The sequence below is a fragment of the Canis lupus genome, chromosome 18 (genome assembly GCF_003254725.2).
Source record: "Canis lupus dingo isolate Sandy chromosome 18, ASM325472v2, whole genome shotgun sequence".
Lineage (NCBI taxonomy): Eukaryota > Metazoa > Chordata > Mammalia > Carnivora > Canidae > Canis > Canis lupus.
The window spans coordinates 52,120,281-52,140,913 of record NC_064260.1 but is presented as its reverse complement, the minus strand read 5'-3'; the positions used below and the strand labels follow the sequence as shown (position 1 = coordinate 52,140,913).

The 20,633-nt window shown below is 49.4% G+C and overlaps 1 protein-coding gene across 4 annotated transcripts; it reads right to left on the bottom strand.

The window, feature by feature from the left end:
* Window positions 1-1,367: 1,367 nt before the first annotated feature.
* Window positions 1,368-20,543, bottom strand: BATF2 (basic leucine zipper ATF-like transcription factor 2). Of its 4 annotated transcripts, none has more exons than XM_049096949.1 (4): window positions 19,801-20,543; window positions 7,424-7,704; window positions 6,077-6,178; window positions 1,368-3,006 (listed from the first exon to the last, which is right to left on the bottom strand). In XM_049096949.1, exons 2-4 carry the CDS (start codon window positions 7,460-7,462, stop codon window positions 2,329-2,331), a joined length of 819 nt encoding a protein of 272 aa, XP_048952906.1. In that variant the 5' UTR covers window positions 7,463-7,704; window positions 19,801-20,543; the 3' UTR covers window positions 1,368-2,328. The 4 variants fall into 4 exon arrangements, with proteins under 4 accessions (XP_048952906.1, XP_025301816.1, XP_025301818.1 ...); XM_025446031.3 differs by lacking the exon at window positions 19,801-20,543 and adding an exon at window positions 14,305-15,300; XM_025446033.3 differs by lacking the exon at window positions 19,801-20,543 and having other exon boundaries at window positions 1,368-3,003; window positions 7,424-12,938.
* Window positions 20,544-20,633: the final 90 nt, after the last annotated feature.

Here is a 20,633-nt window from a genome sequence, read left to right as displayed (position 1 = left end):
TAGCCTACAAGAACCTGAGGTCCCTGGTCCAGCAGTCCTCAAGGAACTGAAGCCTGCCAACAACCTTGTGTGTGAGCTTGGAAGCTGACCTCCCTGCCCTAGTTGAGCTTTCTTATGACGCAGCTCTGGCCACCACTTTATTGTTTTTGCTGTCGTTTTTCCTGGCCAACATTTTAGAGCCTGTGGAAGAAGATCCTGAACCAGATGCCCCCATCTAAGCTGTACCCAGATTTTCCCCGACAAAAACTTTGAGATAGTAAAACATTTGTCAGTTAAGCCACTAAGTTTTGGAGCAATTTGTTTTGCAGTGATAGATACACTCAGATATAAATTCCTAGGATATATTCGACCATGTGGAAGCCTCATGCTATTTACAAATTTGAGGATTCACAGATATTAGCTCATATCCTTTCTCAAGAACCTACAACATCTCCTCCCACTCCTTTTCCTTTTATATTTTAAGGAAACATAATACCAAACTATAGTGACAGTTACACTTTCTATTTTATTCTGCCTCCTGTGTTGTGAGCATTTCCAAACTCATTAACTATTCTTCAAAGCATTCTTTATTCCTAGCACCTCTTCAGCAGCCCGTTATAGGAGTGTACCCACGTTAATTTAGTCACCCCTCTCTCTTATGTTTTGAGCTTAAGGGAGGGTTTTAACTCCTTGGGTCATGTCTATTAGCACTTCCTGACCCCATCAAGCTGGGCTTACAGGAGGAGTATGAGGTAGGTAGAAGGCAGGATCATCTGTGTCTAAGTCTCCTGATGTCACATCAAGTCTGTACCACTTCCTAGCTATGTGTCCTTAGGCTTGTTGCTTAACACTCCTAGGCCTCAGTTTCCCCTCCTGAACAGTTGGAATAGTAACCACACCTACCTGAGTTTTTAGAGGCATAACCTGGAGTTAATCCAAGTAAAACAGTACAGTATCTGATAAATTTTAGGGTATGTGGACACAAGCCAGACCACAATATCCTCACACACACACCCTGCTCCTCGTTGGGTCCTGGTCCATGGTACATTGTATCAACTCTTGTCCCAGACTCCAGCTGACTTCCAATCAAAAGCACCTTGGCTTTCCTCCCATCAGTCCGCTCTCCATGAACCTGTGGTGACCCTGGCTCTGGCATCCTCCATAATCCTGCAACCATCACACCTGCTCTAGCTGTGTGGCCCTGGGCACGTCCATCCTGTCTCTGGGCCTCAGCTTCCTCATTTGCAATATAAGGAGAGGGCTAGATTGGGAGGCCCACGAAGGATTGCCCACCTCTAAACTCTAGACTATTCCCTCTTTTTTCAAAGGCTCTTCAGTTTCAACTGTGCAGAGTACAACCAGAGCTTTAAAGAGCTGACCAAAGCAAAAAGAATTGGAAAACACTTTATTTGCTATAACATGTGTGCTGAGACTTGTCCTCAGCATCCTGGAGTGTATCAAATACTAGCATAGTGTTTGTTTACAGGTGTATGAAAATCTGGGTGATGAATTGGAGTTTCTCATCTCTGGTCCCTTATAAAGAACTCGGTCCCCCATGCCCCCACCCCACCAGATACTGCTGCTCTGACCTCTAGCCTGGGAGAAGGAGGGGGCTCTTTGGGAATAGCCCTCAGAGCTGACCCTGGAGAATCTCCCAGAGGTCTTGGTATGGCTATGGGTGCCCCTCCTGCAGAAATCCCTGGGGAGACTGTTCCAGGCTTCTCCGCAAATCCAACCCACAGGTTCAGTTCCTTGGCACTGAAAGCACTGCTAGGGAAGAAAGAGTCCACTTCTGGGCTCCTGATTGGCCTCTCCCCATCCAGGCTTGAACTCTGGACTAGCCCCAGCTAGGGCGAGGTTTCAGGAACTGCAGGGCTCTGTGGCCCTGGGAATGACAAACCAGAAGAAAAAGCTCCTCCCCACTCCCAGCACTTAAACCTTCTCACACCAGCCCCCAATTTCTAGGACTTCAACTCCTAGGGTGCCTAGACCAGGAGATACTCCTAGGGTATCCCACCAGGAGAAGGAGGAGATGGTAGTATTTCAGGTCCAAAAAAAGGCTGTGTGACCTTGGGCACGTCACATGGCTTCTCTGGCCACTGTCTCCTTTATCTAAAAAGTGGAGTGATAATCCGGATTTTGAATGACCATGAAGTCAAAATAAGATAATGGCTGTGACAGGGCCTGGTAGAGTGCTGGGCAGCAGCGATGACTTTCTTTTCCTGGTGAAATGCCGGGTCAGCTGGTCAGCCAAGAGAGGCAACTGCCAATGGTAAGGGAGGAGATGCCTATGTGCTGAGGCTGCCACTTCAGCCCAAGGAAGGGGCTAGCTCAGCTCCCAGGGATGCCTTAGAAGTGGATTTGAGCAGAGGAGAGCAGGGGGAAGGCCAAGAGTAGGTGGGGGCTGGGATCCACACCCAGCCCTTGTTGGTCTGCTGCCAATAACGCTGGTTTGTGCTCCCCACCCTCCAGGCAGGCCAGCCCCAGGGCAGCTGAGAGGCTGTCAGGGCCCAGCTTCCCTCTGGTGGGGTGCTCCATCACAGGGGGCTGTAGAGGGGCAGGTTGGGCTGAGGGGCTGGGCAGTAGAGTGTCGAGATTGCAGGAAGGCCTCAGCAGGCTGGAGCCAATGGGTGAGGCTGACTGGATGGGGCTAGGGGACAGTTGGGCAGGAGGTGCGGTGAGCTCAGTGGAGCCAAGTGACAGAGAGGGCAAAGGGGACAGGGGGAGGCTAGGTGAACTATGAGGCTGTGGATCTGGAGAGAGCCGGTGAGCCAAGGGAGAAGAGACTGGGGTCTGAAATAGGCCCAGCTGCTCCTGGCAGCCATGTTGTCCGTGGGGCACAGGGTCCGGGGGCTGTTGGGTCTGGGCCCAGCGGCCAGGGGTCACTGGAGCCAACCAGGTGGCACAGTCCATCCGGCACCGGCACTCATGGGCATGCAGGGTCCGGCTCCACCACAGCAGCTCCGTCTGCAGGGCCTGGATTTCCTTCCGCAGCACATGGTTGTGTTTCTCCAGTGTCTCGTGCTGCTGGGGGCAGAAGCAGATGGGTGGGGAAGGGGATGTCAGCCAGCATCCAGAGCCCAGCATGAGTCCTGTCCCCTGTCTCCAGAGTCCTTAACTTAGGGAGAAAGATACTGCTGCCATCCAAATGTCTGAACTAGGGCCCCTTGGCTCCTCTCTGGCCAACTCTGCACAACTACCCAGCCCACCCTGTCCATTCTACCCCTGAGGCCATTCTACCAGGGCTCAGATTGGCCTGCTGTGCATCCTTGCCACCAGTTCCCTAAGCCAGCTGGTCTCTACCAAGCCAGCCAAGTCCACTCACCTGAGAACCCCACCAGCCTCCTAACTGGGGCGCCTCTGAAACCACTCTGTTTTCTTGGCCCAGAGGAACCATTTGGCAATTATATCATCAACTGAACATTAAAGTCCTTTAAAGACTTCCCCGCCTCCCTGGGCACAGCTGCCCCAGCTCACACCACCAGCTTGATCTCTCTGACTTTTCCAGCTCCCCTTAACTTTCTGTCCCTCAAGTGAACTCTGCTTCCTCACCACATTTCCCATCTCCTCTACCTGGACACTGCCAGCACCTTCTCCCCTGGCCTAATCCTGAACTTGTCATGACAACCTAGAGGTCATTCTGTCTTGCACACCTCTAGGCTGCTTCATGCCACTATCAGACCTCCCCAGTGCCCAGAACTTATTCACTGAGGCACTGTGAGAGGAGCCCAGAGTAGTATTTCACAGGGTGGCAGCACTGGTATGTTCTATTCGGCACCCCTGAATCAGCATCTGGTAAGCTCTGTTCTTCTGGACTCCAGGTTCTGAGAACCCACTGAGAGTTAGCATGCAGCTCAAAACAACCATTTATACTGACAGCAATGAAAGAACTTTTTTTCCACAGCAACTAAGGCTGAGTGACTTCCTCTGGTTCCCTTCCCAACCTCATCCCTTTTGTGGACAATTGTTATTTATTTTTTTCTTTTTTTCATGTATTTGAGAAAGAGAGAGAGACTGCGTGGGTGCGTGCGTGTGTGCGGGGGTGGGGTGGGGCAGAAACGCAATCTCAAGCTGACTCCTTGTCTAGCACAGGGCCCTAGACTCCAGGCTTCATGCGGGGCTCCGCCTCACAGCCCATGAGATCATGGCCGGAGCCGAAACCAAGAGCCAGATGCTTATCTGACTGAGCCCTTCCAGGACAGTTTTTAAACAGAGAACCCACAAGGGTGTTTTATGTAAAAATGCTGCTTAGGGCATGAACTCAAAGTTCTTTTTTTTTTTAACTCAAAGTTCTAACAGGCCTCAAAGCCACTAGCAGCCCGACTTCCAGGCTGGTCTCTGCAAGGGGAATGATGTTTTTAAAACATTATCACTAGGTCACCAATCACCTAAATTTTCCAAAGGCTTCAATTTACCTGCAGAAACGGAATCACTTGATGGTTCCCTCCTTCATTCATTTGCCACCTCCAGGCTGCTCAAAGGTCACCTCCTCAGGGAAGGCCTCCCCAGTTAGGTTTCCATCACTCCCCCCGCCCTCCCTTGCCTTGTCCCTGCTGCATTTGGCCCCACACCACTTATCACCAGCTGACATTCCCCAATCCCTCATGGATAATTTATTTGTCTGTCTGACTCCCCAATGAAAATACAAGCCCTAGAGAGTGTGGGGTAGGCTTTTGTCTGCTGCGTTCACAGATGTATCACGGATGCTTAGAACTGTACCTGTCACACAGGAGACACTCAATAGGCCTTTCCGGAAGGAATGAACACATGAATGCATGAAGTCTCTACCCCTGCCAGGCAGGCATTATCCTGGTCCTCACTCATACAGTGTACTAGGTGCTGCTTCCTCATGTCCAGGCCAACCCTACTTCATTTGCTGGCAATGCTTTTTCTTACCTTCAATCGTTTGGAAAACTCCTATGCGTCCTTCAAGACCAGCTCAGACTCCCTCTCTGTCATCACTCTGATGCCACTACCTGTGTGTTGCCCCAGCTATGTGCTCCTAGAGCACTTTCTTTTGACACCAGCATCTGCTCCACAGGGCATGACTGAGTTCCTTCTCTTTTTTGGGCACTGTTTCAGGTGATGGGGAAAAGGAAAGAGCAGGAGCACATAGTTCCCTGACTTCATGGCACTTCCAGTCTGGTGAGGAAGACAAGCAACGGACCTCTACACATGTAATCAAAGTTCAGGCCTAAGAAGAAAAGTAGAGCAGAGTAATAAGTACTCAGCTCTTTAGATCACGTGGCTTAGAAAGGCACTTCTGCAGAGGTAATGTTTAAACCAAACAGCTGGAAAGAAGGGAGGATCTAGCCAGACTGTGGTCTGAGGATAGAGGGGAGAGTCTCTGCAGAGGCCCTGGGCTGGATGTGCTTGCTCAGTGAAAGAACAGGGAGAAGAGGATGTGGGCCGTTAGGGGAGGAGGGTGGATGGGGGGGCCTCGCAGACAGGGCAGAGCCTTAGGCATGGAGGGCTGGGAATTTCACTCATAAGCTAAGGCGCTAAGGCGTATGCAGCCTTCCCAAGGGCCAGGTCCTAAGCCCAGCTCTTAATCCTTTCCCTGGGATGGAACCAGTGATGTCCTTTCTCTCTGCCCAGAGGAAGAAGAAAAGCTCCAAGGGTCAGGTTACCATCCAAGGTCAAGTTACCATCCAAGATTAAGAGGCAAGTGTAGTGGAGCCCTCCTGCACCCCTACTGGGCTCTTTTACCTCCTTTAGCCTCCATGAGGGTCCTGCCAGTGGGCAAGGATTATTGTTCTGGTTTTTTGGATGAGGACGGTGAAGCTCAGCGAAGGAAGTGACTTGTAGCTACAAATGCCACGGCTGGGACTCTAAAGCCAGCCCATCTTAACCTGAACCAGTTTCTCATAGGGTGCATGCTTGTCTCCTCTCCCTAGATCTGGGGCGCCTCAAGTACAGGGCTGGGCCGCAGACACACCTCTGTGTCCCTAGAGCCCAGTGCATGTCAGCACCTCTCTCAAACTCAGGTGACCTGGAAACATACAGCAATGGAGGGGGAGCTGCTCACATGGAGTTAGGGATGGAGAAGAGGGGACCAGGCCAGGTAAGGGGAGACAGGGTAGGGAAAGGACCCCACCTGGTGCAGGGCATCTGCCTTGTCTGTGTGCTTCTGCCGGCTGCGCTGGGCGGCTGCGCGGTTCTTCTGTTTCTTCTTCAGCCTCTGATGCTCCTCGGGGTCCTGTAGGGTGTGAGGCAGAGGGCTCAGGGGTCCTGGCAGGTGCTGTAAAGCTACACCCTTCCCAGTTCAATTCCCTGAAGGTCTCCTTTCTCCTAGAGGTCTCCTCTGGCAGCTCCCTGGGCACCCACATGCAGCATCGCTCGCATGGCACACCTTTGTGGAAACACCTGCCTCACCCACACGTCCTGCTTACAGCTCACGATGGGGAAGGACAAACGGAGAAGCCCAAAGCCTCAATGGGAACGCAGACAGAACTGACTTGACACCCACACTCTCCTTAGCAGCCATCTGGCTCTGGGAAAATCACTCCCTTCTCTGAGCCCAGCTGCCTCATCTGTACAGAGAGGCACTGGTGCCTTCCTCACGGGCCATAAAGCAGCCACGAGCTTATCATTAAGGGTAGGGCCATGGTCTGGTTCAGCTCCATGAGCCCGTGCTCAGCTCTGACCCAAAGCTGATATTCAGTTACTCAATGAATATTTATTCAGCAACTACTATGTGCCAGGTGCTGAGCTAGGGGGACAGAAGAGCAAATAAAACAGGCAAAAATGCATGAGTGGACTCAGAGCTTCCCAGAGGTGCCCTCCCAATTCCCTGGACCCCACATTAGGAGATCCATGAAACTTACACAAAATATTTAACCTAAATGCCCAAAGTTTTGGAAGGTCAGGCAAGAGAGAATGTTGGAGACCCCACAGTCCAAATCCCCCTCCTCTATGTCACTCTGGGGCTGTATTCTGACTGTAGGGAGCTCAGGCAAGACCTTGCCCTCCCTGGCTGAAAACCCTATGCTGCTCATGGTCACAACAGGCCCATTCCAGGTGCTGGAAGTGCCAAGACACTAGAGCCTGGGGGAAAGACTTGCAGTGGATAGCAAGGGGTGGGATTCTGGTCCTTGGGTCCTAGATGAGGAGCAGGGCCTCCAAGGGGAGCCAAGGTAGAGAATTTGGGGAGGGGAGAGAATGCTCCCATAAGGGCAATGAGGGAAGGGTTAGGGTTAGGAGACACATTATTCAGGAGGCTGCATTCTACACTGGAGCCTGGCTATGCAATTTGAGAGCCAGAAAGCCCTCATTTCAATCACCTGGAGAAACTGAAGCCCAGAAAGGGGGTATGTGGAGCCCACAATCACACCACCTCTATGTACAGAGCAGGGACTAGAAGCTCTGACCACATCCCTCCCTGCCTGGGAACTGGGGATATTTGGCCCCTTCTCATCCCCTGTCCCTGGTTCCCTGTACTCACCGTCCTGGGCAGAAGCTCATTGTCCCTGCAGAGGTGCATGGCTCAGGCAGGGGGTGGGCAGAGGCTCGGTTCAGGTATCCCTCTGTCACTGTGACCTCCCAGTGCCCTCTGGGGGCCCAAGGAAGTGGCAGCTCTTTTAAATCCCTGGTGACCACTCCGCCCCCAGCAAACCCAGTTTCAGTTTCTTCTAAAGCCACTGGCTGCTCAGAATCCCTGGCTCGGGTTGGCTCACGTGGCTGGAATTTCCTAACACGAACTGGCCTTCCGGTTGGGCCCCTTCTCTGAAAGGAGAACAACAAGGGATAATGGCCAGAGGAGGGGAGACCAAAATCCTGTTACCAGGAGGGTGTTCTGGGGGAGGGAGGGCAGGCTGCCAGGTGCAAAGCCAAGAGGCAAAGCTGATGGGGAACCGAGGGCTCATATGGGACATGGGAGAGCCTCTGGGCTCTGGAATTATAGGAATCCAGGGGCAGCCCCGGTGGCTCAGCAGTTTAGCACCGCCTACAGCTCAGGGCATGATCCTGGAGACCTGAGATCGAGTCCCACATCAGGCTTCCTGCATGGAGCCTGCTTCTCCCTCTGCCTGTGTCTCTGCCTCTCTCTCTCTCTCTCTCTCCTCTCTGTGTATTCTCATGAATAAATAAATAAAATCTTTAAAAAAAAAAAAAAGGAATCCAGGTTCACAGCCCATCTCTGGCCCGTTGGAGCTGTGCTGTTTTGAGAATGTGATTCAACCTCTCTGAGTCTTAGTTTCCTCATCTCTGAAGGATGTAGGGGGATGGCACAAATATCTACTCACAGCTTCATGTAGGAACCAAGCAAGATAATACAACCACCTCCAAACCCTCTGAGCCCATGTTGAGGCGAGTGTGCAAAAATAAGCAATGCCCCTTAAATAGGAGAACAGATGGATAAATTACTGTGTTTTCATTCAACAGACCACGCAGCAGTAGAGAGAGTGATGTCTAGCAGTTAGGAGAACAGCTTCCAAGCTATGTGACTTGGGTACATAATTTCACCTTTCTATGCCTTTGTTTTCAAATCTATAAAGTGGGGATGAAAATAATTCTGTCGTGAACATGAAGTGAGTTGAGGCAGGCAAGGCGCTTGCAACTATGCCTGGTGCAGAATAAAAGTTCAACAAACAGGGGCGCCTGGGTGGCTGCAGTCTAGACCTGCAAAGGGCTCAGGTCACAATCCCAGTGTTCTGAGGTGGAGCCCTGCATTGGCTTCCCCGCCCAGCGAAGAGTCTGTTTCTACCTTTCCCTCTGCTGCTCACCCTGCTTATGTTCTCTCTCTCTCGAATGAATAAATTAAAAAAAAAAAAAGAATTCAACAAATATTTGCAATTTTGATCTGGTGGGCAATTCAAAGGTGCACTTAGCATCATGCCTGAGAGTCTGTCATGTCCAGTTGTTTGAAAAACACAAGCTGCAACGAAATCTGAACAACATCATTTCTGTAGGGTTTAATAATATGGATATGTATATATGTAATAAAAGTCTAAAAAATATGCATGTGAATGAGAAATACAAAATTCAGAACGTGGTGGTGTGGGGCAGGGTGCACCAAGGGGGACACACAGGGATTTCAGTTATGTCTGTGGTGTTTTGTAGCTTAAACTCTATGGTAAAATTATTATCCACATGTTGGGGTATACCTGAACTGTTTCCTAATAAAAACCTCTATTAACGACCTAGCAAGGCCTGAAACCTCAGGCAAACCCGCATGGTGTTTTCTCTAACAGAGACCATGCTTGGACGGGACATCTGTTTGGGAGACAGAGGAGCCAGTAACCCCAGTTGGAACATAGTAACTAGATGTGCAGTGCCCAGGGTTCCGTGGTCTGGTGACTAGAGCACCTGGGGATAGTGCCTGAGTCCTCAGGGCTCATGGCTGATGCTGTGAGATCACAGGGATGGCAAATAGTGTAGATGTGATCTTCCAATAGGTAATGGTGTCCTGCAATGCTGTGTGGAGGAGTTCACAGCTGCTGCGTCCGAGCTTCTTAGGAAAGAGCCCTGCAGGTGAGTGGCAGCATCTGCCATGCCACGATTGATTAGTGATGTCTGTCCTGAGCAGGGCATGGAGAGTGACCACCGGCTTGCTCTGCCTGGAATTGGGCAGGCAACTGCTCTAGGCTTTAGAGTCAGACTTGACTCTGATACTTGGCACTTAAAGGTCGATGACCAGGAGCCTCAACGTTGTCACATGTACACTGCAGATGACAAAGAGACCGTACCCATTTTACAAAGTTGTTTTGAAGATGGAAAAGAATGAGCCGGGCAGCCCTGGTGGCTCAGCGGTTTAGTGCCACCTTCAGCCCAGGGCGTGATCCTGGAGACTCAGGATCGAGTCCCATGTCGGGTTCCCTGCATGGAGCCTGCTTCTCTCTCTGCCTGGGTCTCTGCCTCTGTCTCTTTCTGTGTCTCTCATGAATAAATAAATAAAATCTTAAAAAAAAAAAAGGGGGGGATCCCTGGGTGGCACAGCGGTTTGGCGCCTGCCTTTGGCCCAGGGTGTGATCCTGGGGACCCGAGATTGAGTCCCATGTCGGGCTCCCGGTGCATGGAGCCTGCTTCTCCCTCTGCCTATGTCTCTGCCTCTCTCTCTCTCTGTGACTATCATAAATAAATAAAAAATTAAAAAAAAAAAAAAGAATGAGCTGAGAAGAAGCACTTTGTATATTGTAAAGTGCTTCCCCCTAGAATCCGTTCCCAGTAGTGAGATTTGTGAGAACACAGGATTAACGAAGGCTCATCATTTTAAATGCCCAGGTGGGTGGATTTGGCATAACAGTTGGGCCTGGCCCTCCTTGCTTGAAAGGAGCCTGGGAGCAGAGACTACAGTGGAGCACCCCCATTCAGTGGGCTGCCTCAATTTCTCTGGATGATTTTTGTTTCTCGGAAACCAAGAGGGCCAGGTCATCTTGCCTGAGGCAGGCACCTAAGGGACTCATTAAACCAGTCCATGAGCTCCACAGGGAAGGATCTGGAGAAGCCACACACATGATACAACCAAGAAAAAAAGAATCTGTGTGGCAGGGGGCCAGTGGCTAGGGCCCAATTACTCTCCACCTCAGCCCCCAGCCCCAGGCTTGGACCTCCTGTCTTTTCCTCTGCAGACTCTAGCTTTGGGTGGAAAGGACACAGTCAGCAGTCAGCAAGTGTGCCTTTGGCCCCTCTCAGGAGGCTACAGCCCTGGAGGAAGTCTGGAGGAGGCAGCGTTTATGGCTTGCTCTCCCTGAGGAGTGGCAGGGATGAGGGACACGGGATGGGTAATGTTTAACCATGAATGGCTGTGCATGGCTTCCCCAAGGGGTGGACAGCCTCCCATGCTGGCAGGGCAGGCTTTGGGGTCATGCGGTCCAACCTCTTACTTAGAAGGTGATAAGACTAATGCCTGGAGAGACTAATGCCAGGTGGCCTGGAGGGAGGCGGCAGGGCTGGAGGGAGGACACACCTCTCTTGTCCACAGGCAGTGTGGAAGGGCCTGATCCTCCAGTTTATTTTTTTTTATTATTTTTATTTTTTAAGATTTTATTTATTCATGAGAAATCTACAGAGAGAGGCAGAGCCATAGGCAAAGGGAGAAGCAGGCTTCCTGTGGGGAGCCCAATGCAGAACTCGATCCCAGGACCCAGGGATCATGACCTGAGCCGAAGGCAGATGCTCAATCACTGAGCCACCCAGGTGCTCCTGATCATCCAGTTTAAAGCCAGCAGCCCCCAAGGGTGAAGGCTGGGAGGCCTCCCTAAACCAGAGTTACAGAGTGAGCTCTTGGGCAACAAAGTCATTACCCTTCTCACCCTCTGAAGTATCCCCAGGGTCTCAAACACTGCCTCCGCATAATAGGTGTTCAGCTAATGAATAAATGAATACAAGTCCTGCAGACAGCTTGCCAGAAACCCCAAAAGCCTTCTTGATGAGTAAAGAAATTTCTGAATTACTCATTCCTACTGGGCCTGCCCTGGCTTCCTGGGGTGGGGGGAACTCTCCTTGACCAACCTCCTTATTTTACTGGTGAGGAAACTGAGGCACAGTGAGGATGCAGTCACACAGCTGGTTTGGGAGAAGCCCATCTCAGTTCCTTTCCACACCTTCCAGGCTTGGAGAGATGCTGGGGATCTCCAGATGTCCAGGAATGAGGATTCTCTTTCTAGGTCTCCCCACCCTGTGTACCCCTTATTTGAGGCCTGGTATTCTTGGGGGAGCTTCAGCTGGTGGATAGCAGAGAAAGAGACCAAGAGGCTGCTAGTGGGACTGAGGCTATCGACTTCCCACTTGCAACTTAAGAGCTAAACCTCAGCTGGTACAAGCCCACAACCCACCGGGGTGTAAGACACACACCCAGCAGGTCAGCTGGCAGGGTGGGACAGGGAGTCTATGGCCGCAGAGGGCACTTCCTACTGGGGAGATCTTTCCACTGAAGAAACTCTTTAGCAAGGACATCGGAGGGTGGACAGGCTCCATCCTGGGACCTGGAACTTGATCTCGGGCAAGTCATTTAACTCTTCATGCCCCTCTCTCAAATGGGCATAATAATATAAGGATTTGATGAAGTAATAGTTGCAAAGGGCTAGAACAGCGCCCGGCAACAGAGAGTCACATAAACATCTGTTAAACTTCTAACAAAGGCACTCAATAAATATTTGATAAATTTTTGTTCACCCAACCAAAGGCTTGTATTTTATTTCATTATTATTTAAGAAAAAAATGGTGGAGTACATGATGGATGACTTTTTTTTTCCAATATAATATATTTTTAGTGGGAAAAAAGTGTTGGTGCCCATGTGTAAGCAGAAGCACTTAATATTTGATGAAAATTGCTCAAAATTTCTCATGCTTATAAAGGAGTATCATCAATAGGAGGATTCTTGGTTTTCTAAATGATCTAAACTCAAGCTTAAGTTACTGACAGACAAGTCTAGAGTGTACCAGCTTCATGCACAGCTGGATCACAATGCCCAAACAATTTCCTCAAGAGCCAGTGTCTCATCCTCACTGTTCTAGTAAGATGACCATGAGGAGAGTGCATCCCTCCACCTCTGCCACTTTCCCAACAAAGGGCCAGAACTTGGTTTGGCTTAAATCATGTAGCTATTCCTGATCAGTTACTGTGGCCAGGAGATAAAGTAAGATAGGCAAGGCTGGGGTCCCCGCCCATCCTGGAGCCTAGGAGGAAGGGTCAGCCCTAGGGACTAGGGGTGAGGGAAGGGCAACCCCCAAAGGCTGTTGGCAGAAGAGGGAACGGATACTGGGCTGATGCCACCACCTTGGCTCAAATTCAGATATGAGGAAGCTGCTCCTAGCAGTATATCCCTTTGCAGAGTCGCATCCCCAGGTGGGATGGACTCAATGCCCCCATGTGTCTCTGACACCGACCCTACACCCTCTTTCCATTGTTTCACAGGGACCCATGGGTGAGAAAGCAGAGGCTGGGCAAGGGGAAGACTCCAGATGAAATGAATGCTGTGCAGGGATTAGGGCCGTGACATTGTGGGGACTCCCCAGGGCAGAGGGAGGAGAGGACTGACTTTCACTTCAGCACAGTACCCTGTGAGTGCTCCACAAGCTGCAATCTGCAAATATCCAGGCTTCCCAGGAACCAGGTGACTTCCCCAGGGTTCTGTGACGCTGTCACTGATCGGTTGTTAGTAGGAGCTGCTATATGTGTCCATCCTTCGTCCTGCCGGGCCCTTGGCTGCCCCCAAAGCTTTGTGCTGCTGATTCTCGGCTATTCCTTTCACATACACATCTTTCCAGGAAACTGATTCAAACTTTTGGAAGTGGTCAGGGAGTATAAATAATAAACAACTGAGTGCTAGAGCCTAGAGTCAGCAAGCCGCCCAGGGTTCTGCAGGATGTGACCCTGGTGACAACAGCTCCTGGGTTTTCCAGGTGGTCCTAGTCCCAGGCAGTCTAAGGTTTAAATCCCTGCACTGCCACTTCCAGCTGTGTGACCTTAGACATGGCCCATGGTTTCTTTGGGTCTCAGTTTCCTTGTCTGTAAAATGAGAATAATACCCTCTTTTGCCAGAGCAGTCTCAATGAAACCACATATGGAAAGCAGTCACCCACTGGGTGGCTCAGTGGGTTGAGTGTCCAACTCATGGTTTCGGTCAGGTCATGATCTTGGGATCATGGGATCAAGCCCCGCATCAGGCTCTGTGCTCAGAGAGGAGTCTGCTGGAAATTCTCTCTCTCTCTCTGCCTCTCTCTGCCCTTCCCCCAACCCCCCCCCACACACACACACACTCTTTCTCTCTCTCAAAATAAATAAAAATAAAATATTTTTTAAAAAGAAAGAGAGAAAGCAGCCATCAGTAAGTTCCCTCTTGGCCCAGTGTCCCTGGCTGGCTCTCCCTTGTGATGTCACCACTCCACTGTCCACTGCAGATGGCAGAGAAGCCCAGGCTGGGTACCCTGCTAAGATCCTAGATACCGGAGAGGAAGGACTGTCACCTTGACCTTTGAGGGAGGCTTTTCACTCCTCAAATGGCTCTCCCTCATTTTGGCTTTGGTGTGGGTTCCTATAAAGGCTCAGAGAGGCAAGAAGGCCTTACCTGGAGGCTGGTGGACGGAAACAGCCAGCCAGGGTCACGAGCAAGAGCCCGGAGGGCTGGAGAGGGGTAGGACACAAAATCCCACTTCAGTGTGGCCGGTGTCTCCCAAACAGGAGACGAGAGAGTGCTTGCCTAGCTGACCCATCCCAGGTGCTGCACCAAGGGCACCAAGATCTTTGACAAGTCATGATCAGAATATTCTAGACTGGCCATCCAGCCTCTTTGCTTTATCTGTGGGGAAATTAAGGTTCGGAGAGAGGAAGGGACTCGGCCCAGGGCAAGGACATGGCGGAATCAGGCTGAGAGGTTCTCTTACCTTCACACTCCTCTGGATCCAACTCACGGCTCCTGGCTCCGGAGCAGAAATAATGAGGGCACAGAGCACCCTCGGGAGAATAGGGCACGTACCCCCTTCCTGTGGAGGAAACCTGCTATGGGTCTGCGGGGGGGAAAAATGAGGCACCTATGAAGATGGGGCCTCCCACAGGTCCTGGGCTGAAAGGGGATCCCCATGCAGAACAATGGTCAGGAAAGGCTCCCAAGAAAACCGGATCCATCCACAGCTCACGTGCCACAGGCACGAGGCCTCGGGCAGCCAGGTGCCCTCTCCGGGGCCCAGTTTTCTTTTTTCTTTTTTTTTTAAGATTTTATCTATTCACTCATGAGAGACACAGAGAGAGAGACACAGGCTGAGGGAGAAGCAGGCTCCATGCAGGGAGCCCAACGTGGGACTTGACCCCAGGACTCCAGGATCACACCCTGGACCTAAGGCAGGCGCTCAACATCTAAGCCACTCAGGCCCTGGGGCCCAGTTTTCCCATATGGCCAGTGAAAGACTGTGATAACCCATCTTCCTGGGCCCCTCTTGCTGTGGCTGGAGGCTGGGGCCAGCCTGATGCCTTCCGGGAGATGATCACCTTGTAGCCAGAGGAGACTGCCATTTGAGACAACAGAGGCTTTCTATCAGGCAAAGGGACTTCAAACTGAGGGTGGGTATCCAGGCACGAGAGGCCTTGGCCCTCTCCTGGCCTTGCCATCTGCCCAGCTCCCACTGTAGGCCTCAGCTCCCCCGCTGTACAACTGGGGGTAGGGAGGTACACAGGAGATGCCCTTTTCAGTGTTGGCTTGGTCTGGGAGTTGGTATCTGTCAGATCTCAGCAGCAGAGGTGGGGGCCAGGCCTGCCTTGGTCTGGAGGCCAAGAAGCCTGATAGTTAAGAACAAGGCTAACAACAGCTAGGAAGCACTTAATGGACTTCCACCTCTGTCTCTTTGACTCAGCAGATATTTACTGAGCATCTACTATGTGGCAGCCCTGCTCTAGGTTCTGGGAGACATTTGTTTAAAGAAAAAAAAAAAGGTGCACCTGGGTGGCTCAGATGGTTAAGCATCTGCCTTGGATTCAGGTCCTGATCTTGGGGCTCTGATATTGAGCCCCTCATCAGGCTCCCTGCTCAGCAGGGAGTCTGCTTGTCTCTCTTTGAGAGAGAGAGAGAGAGAGAGAGAGAGAGAGAGAGCATGAGGGGGTTCAGGGGTGAGAGGCAGAGGAGGCAGACTCCCTGATGAGCAGAGAGCTCTGATGTGGGACTCCTGAGATCAGGACCTGAGCCGAAGGCAGATGCCCAACCGACTGAGCCACCCAGGCACCCCCTAAATAAAATATTTTTTTTAAAAAGCATTTTAAAAAAATCCAGATCCAATACCAGATGTGGATGATCAGGGGAGGGGGAAATGGAGGAATGTGGTCCAAAGATATCAACTTCCAGTTGCAAGATAACTAAGTACTAGGGATGTAATGTGTGACCCCAGACCTATAGCTAACAGTGCTGCATGAGATATAGGCAAGTTATGAGAAAAAATCCTAAGAGTTCTCATCACAGGAAGAATTTTTTTCCTTTTCCCTTTTCTTCTTTTTTTTTTTATTGTATTTATATGAGAAGACGAATATTAGATGGATATTATTAACTCTGGAAGATACAGAAATCAAACCCTCATGCTATATACCAGAAACTTACACTGTGAATTATTATTATATATACAGTCAATTTTTTGCAATAAAACTGGAAAAAAATCCATATCCTTGTCCTTGTGAAGCTTCCATCCTAGAATGGAAGGAGGGGTAGGGGAGAATAAATGTAACAACTTAAGGAAATTATATAAGCCGGCAGGGACGCCTGGGTGGCTCAGTGGTTGAGCATCTCCCTTTGGTTTGGGGCATGATCCTGGGGTCCTGGGATTGAGTCCCACATCAGGCTCCCTTCATGGAGTCTGCTTCTCCCTCTGCCTGTGTCTCTGCCTCTCTCTGTATCTCATGAATAAATAAATAAAATCTAAAAAAAAAATACACACACACACACACACACACACACACACACACACACACGGGCTGGCAGAAGGCCTAAGTGTCTTGGGGTATGCAGAGCTAAGTAAATGATTTGGGGAATGTGGGTGGGGATTAAGGGGTTTCAAATTTTTTCTTTTAAGATTTTACTCATTTATTCGTGAGAGACACACAGAGAGAGGGGCAGGGATAAAGGCAGAGAGAGAAGCAGGCTCCATGCAGGGAGCCCCACATGGGACTCAATCCCGGGACTCTAGGATCACGCCCTGGGCCAAAGGCAGACGCTTAACCGCTGAGCTACCCAGGCGTCCTAAGGAGTTTCAATTTTAAAAAGTGTGGTCAGGGTGGGCCTTAATAAGACATTTGAACAGCAACAAAAAAATGTTTTGAGACATTGGGAATTTGAACAAAGAATCAAAGAGAGGAAGGTGACAGCGAAGAATGGGTTAGGGGTAGTGGGAATATGCTGGTGTGCTGGGGGATTGATAGGGGCAGGGGAGGAGTAGGTGATGGGGGCAGAGAGTCTCGTGGGCCACTCATGCAGAGCTTATAAGCCCCTGGAGATCCCGGGCTCTAACTCTGGAAGATACAGGGAGCATCCAGCAGGCAGGGGAAGGATTTGAGCAGAGGAGGGACAAAATCTGAGCATAGGATAAAAAAAGTCCCTCTGCCTTGGGGAGAAGGAATAGGAAAATGGGGGGTGGAGAGGCTGCTGTAGTGATTGGGCAGGTGGAGCCCCTGGTTTATTGTTAATGAAGTGAAAAGAGTAGCCAAGTAAAGGGACAGCCACTATGCTCCCCACCACCCCATTCACCCTGCCAGGAAACAAGAAGCCTAGGCACAGCCTGGCTCTTGAGGACACCACAGGCACAGATGAGGTGGGCGTGGACATGTTTGTTGGAAATGCTCGGGTTTTCAAGGCCTTCCCTGCACCCCTAAGATTCTGGACAAGGCTGATGATGCCACGTGCCCTTGGATAGATGACAAAGGCGTGTGTAAACAGCTTGTTTTGTCATCTGTCAGTTAGAGAGGATAACTCCTCTGCCTCCCACTTGAGGCCTGGAACGAGGATGCTTGTACATGTGAGGCATCTGGCTGTGGCCAGTACCTTGTACACACCCACTGGGGACGAGGCCTTTTCTGGATACGTAAGGTTTACAGGAAGATAAGGGGTGAGAGTCTTAGAACAGGCCAGCGCAGAACTGTGGTCTACAGGCCGTGGCCATTCCTTTTTTTTTTTTTTTTTTTAAATTTCATTTACTTATGATAGTCACATAGAGAGAGAGAGAGAGAGAGGCAGAGACATAGGCAGAGGGAGAAGCAGGCTCCATGCACCGGGAGCCTGACGTGGGATTCGATCCGGGGTCTCCAGGATCGCGCCCTGGGCCAAAGGCAGGCGCCAAACCGCTGCGCCACCCAGGGATCCCCGTCATTCCAGTGATTAGGTGGCACCCTCAACCTTCCAGTTCTTTGTTTACGAATTAGTAGGACAAAGCCTACACTTGGGTATGCTGCCACCAAGTGCTAGTTGATGCTCTTGTCATATGCATGTGCTCCACAGATGTATCTCACCAGGGAGAAAAACAAGACTTCTCTTATCAAAACTGTAACTTTAAACAATCTCGACTAACACTGTACTTTAGAAGAATCAAATAGAAAAGTCCTCTAGATATCTTAAAAACAAATATTTATATATGCAAATAAATAAAATACTTAGTATTTTATTGCTTAATGAACAGCAATTTAATTAAAGCAAGGTCTTAAAAAAAAAAAAAAAAAAAAAAAGCAAGGTCTTTTCCCCTGCTTGCTGTTGTTCCAGGATGAAAAGAGTTCTGTTACTTTTCTTTGACAATTATAAAGGCAATACACAATATGTATAGCTGAATCAGAAAGGCTGTTCCTCTTAAAATTAAAATTATGTCAGAATTTCCTCTCCAGACTGGGTAAACACATATGCCTTTTTAAAAGGCATCTAGAACTGTATCCTCAAGTTTCAATCCTCTTACTTAGCTTCAAGAAACTCTCCCTTCGAAAGCAGGTTTCACAGCTGTCAGGCTTTGGTATTTCATTTTCCCAAAGCTCTCTTGTGAATATATATATATTCACAATTATATATAGCTACAGCTCTATAGATCTTTCCCAGTTTTCTTCCAAAGGTATTCCCTAAAGATTTTACTTAAGAGCACCCTTTCCTCCTTTAAATGGGGCAAATGAAAACATTGCCTGTCACTCACGAGACCCCTGCACTTGTCTTTAAAAGCCCCTTCACCCCTCCTCTTCACCTTCCAGACTAGATTTCTAGCTATAGGCAATTTTTTTTTATAGGCAATTATTATCTTTTTAAAGATTTTATTTACTATTTATCTTAGAGAGAGAGAGCATCCATGTGTGAGGTGGGGGGCAGAGGTGGAGAAAGAGAGGGAAAGGGATCCCTGGGTGGCGCAGCGGTTTGGCGCCTGCCTTTGGCCCAGGGCGCGATCCTGGAGACCCGGGATCGAATCCCACGTCGGGCTCCCGGTGCATGGAGCCTGCTTCTCCCTCTGCCTGTGTCTCTGCCTCTCTCTCTCTCTCTCTCTGTGAGACTATCATAAATAAATAAAATAAAAATTAAAAAAAAAAAAAAAAGAAAGAAAGAGAGGGAAAGAATCTTAAGCAGACTCCATGCCGAGATTATCTCACAGGAGCCCAAACCAAGAGTTTGATACCTAATCAATCAACTGAGCCACCCAGGTGCTCCCAGGCATTTGCTATTCAAAAGTTAAATGTGCACAGAGCTTGCACATTGTTTGTGTTTTTATCAGTATTCATTATAATCCTACTCTGGGGGTGCTGGGAAGCTACAACAGCTTGCACAGGGCAGGGCTTTCATCCTGACATTTAAACAAGGATTTTGGGATCCTGGGTGGCGCAGCGGTTTGGTGCCTGCCTTTGGCCCAGGGTGTGACCAGGGAGACCCTGGATCGAATCCCATGTTCGCCTCCCGGTGCATGGAGCCTGCTTTTCCCTCTGCCTGTATCTCTGCCTCTCTCTCTCTGTGTGTGTGACTATCATAAATAAATAAAATTAAAAAATAAATAAATAAGGATTTTGATACTAGTGATGGTAGTAAAGAAAATTGATCCAGATCTGCTTAACGTAATAATTTTAAGTTTCCCTCAACCTACTCGAGTTAACAATTGAATTGCAGTGATTTTTTCTTTTTCTTTTTTTTAAGATTTTATTTATTTATTTATTCAAGTGAGACACACAGAAAGAGGCAGAGACATAGGCAGAGGGAGAAACAGGCTTCCGACTGGGAGCTTGATGGGGGACTCAATCCCAGGATCATGACCTGAGCCAAAGGCAGACACTCAATCGCTGGGCCACCCAGGTGCCTCAAAATGCAGTGATTTTCAAACTTCATGACTAGGACTCTCAGTAAGAAGTACCCATGTACATATAAATATCTGGATTTTTCAACGAACATTACTTACCTTTACTTCATGGGCAAAGGCAGTGTCTGTTCTGTTCATTCCACATAATTTTTTTGCTAATGCTGCTAGGTTTAACCATATGAAACTGACAACTTTGCAGTCAAAATGATTAAATATGGGAGATTTCATATGGCTCAACTAATTTGTGACACCGAAGTAGTTTCACATTCTATTTAGTGCGCTGTGATCCTGTAGGAAAATACTGTCTAGTGGGTTATTGTTATTATTATTATTATTTTCAAAACTAAAATGGGATTGAAATGTTTGTTTGTTTTTCACTTGGCAAGACATCTTTCCACACAGGTACGTTATGATCCATCTCACCCTTCCAAAAGCTTCACGGAATCCACCAGCACAATTACCCCAGCTTAGGTAACTGACCCCCACTGAAGGCACTTAGATTTTTTTTTCAATTTCTTGTTGTTCCAAACCATGCCACAGTGAACTTCCTTGTCATAAACGTTCACCTGCCGGTGCTGCAATTTTTGTAGTACAGACTCATGAGGGCAAGATAGCAGGCATCTTGCTCTCTCACTTGCTATCTCAAAGCCTTTGAATAGGAGTTAGGCTCACTTTCTTCCCTTGTGTGTGCTTGGTGGAGGGTGAATAGTACTGAATGAGGGCGCTCAGCCAGGGACCCTGTTCTGTCCGGGGCCCTGTTCACAACCTTCTTCTGCAGGATTGGAAGCTCAGGCTTGCCCCGGACTTCTCCCTCTCTAGACAAACACTAGGAGAGACCCTGAAAAACAGTACATCTTACATCAACAAACCTCTTAGGGTTGCCAGGAGGATGAAATAGAAAACATGGGGTGCTTTATAAAACAATTCACAGA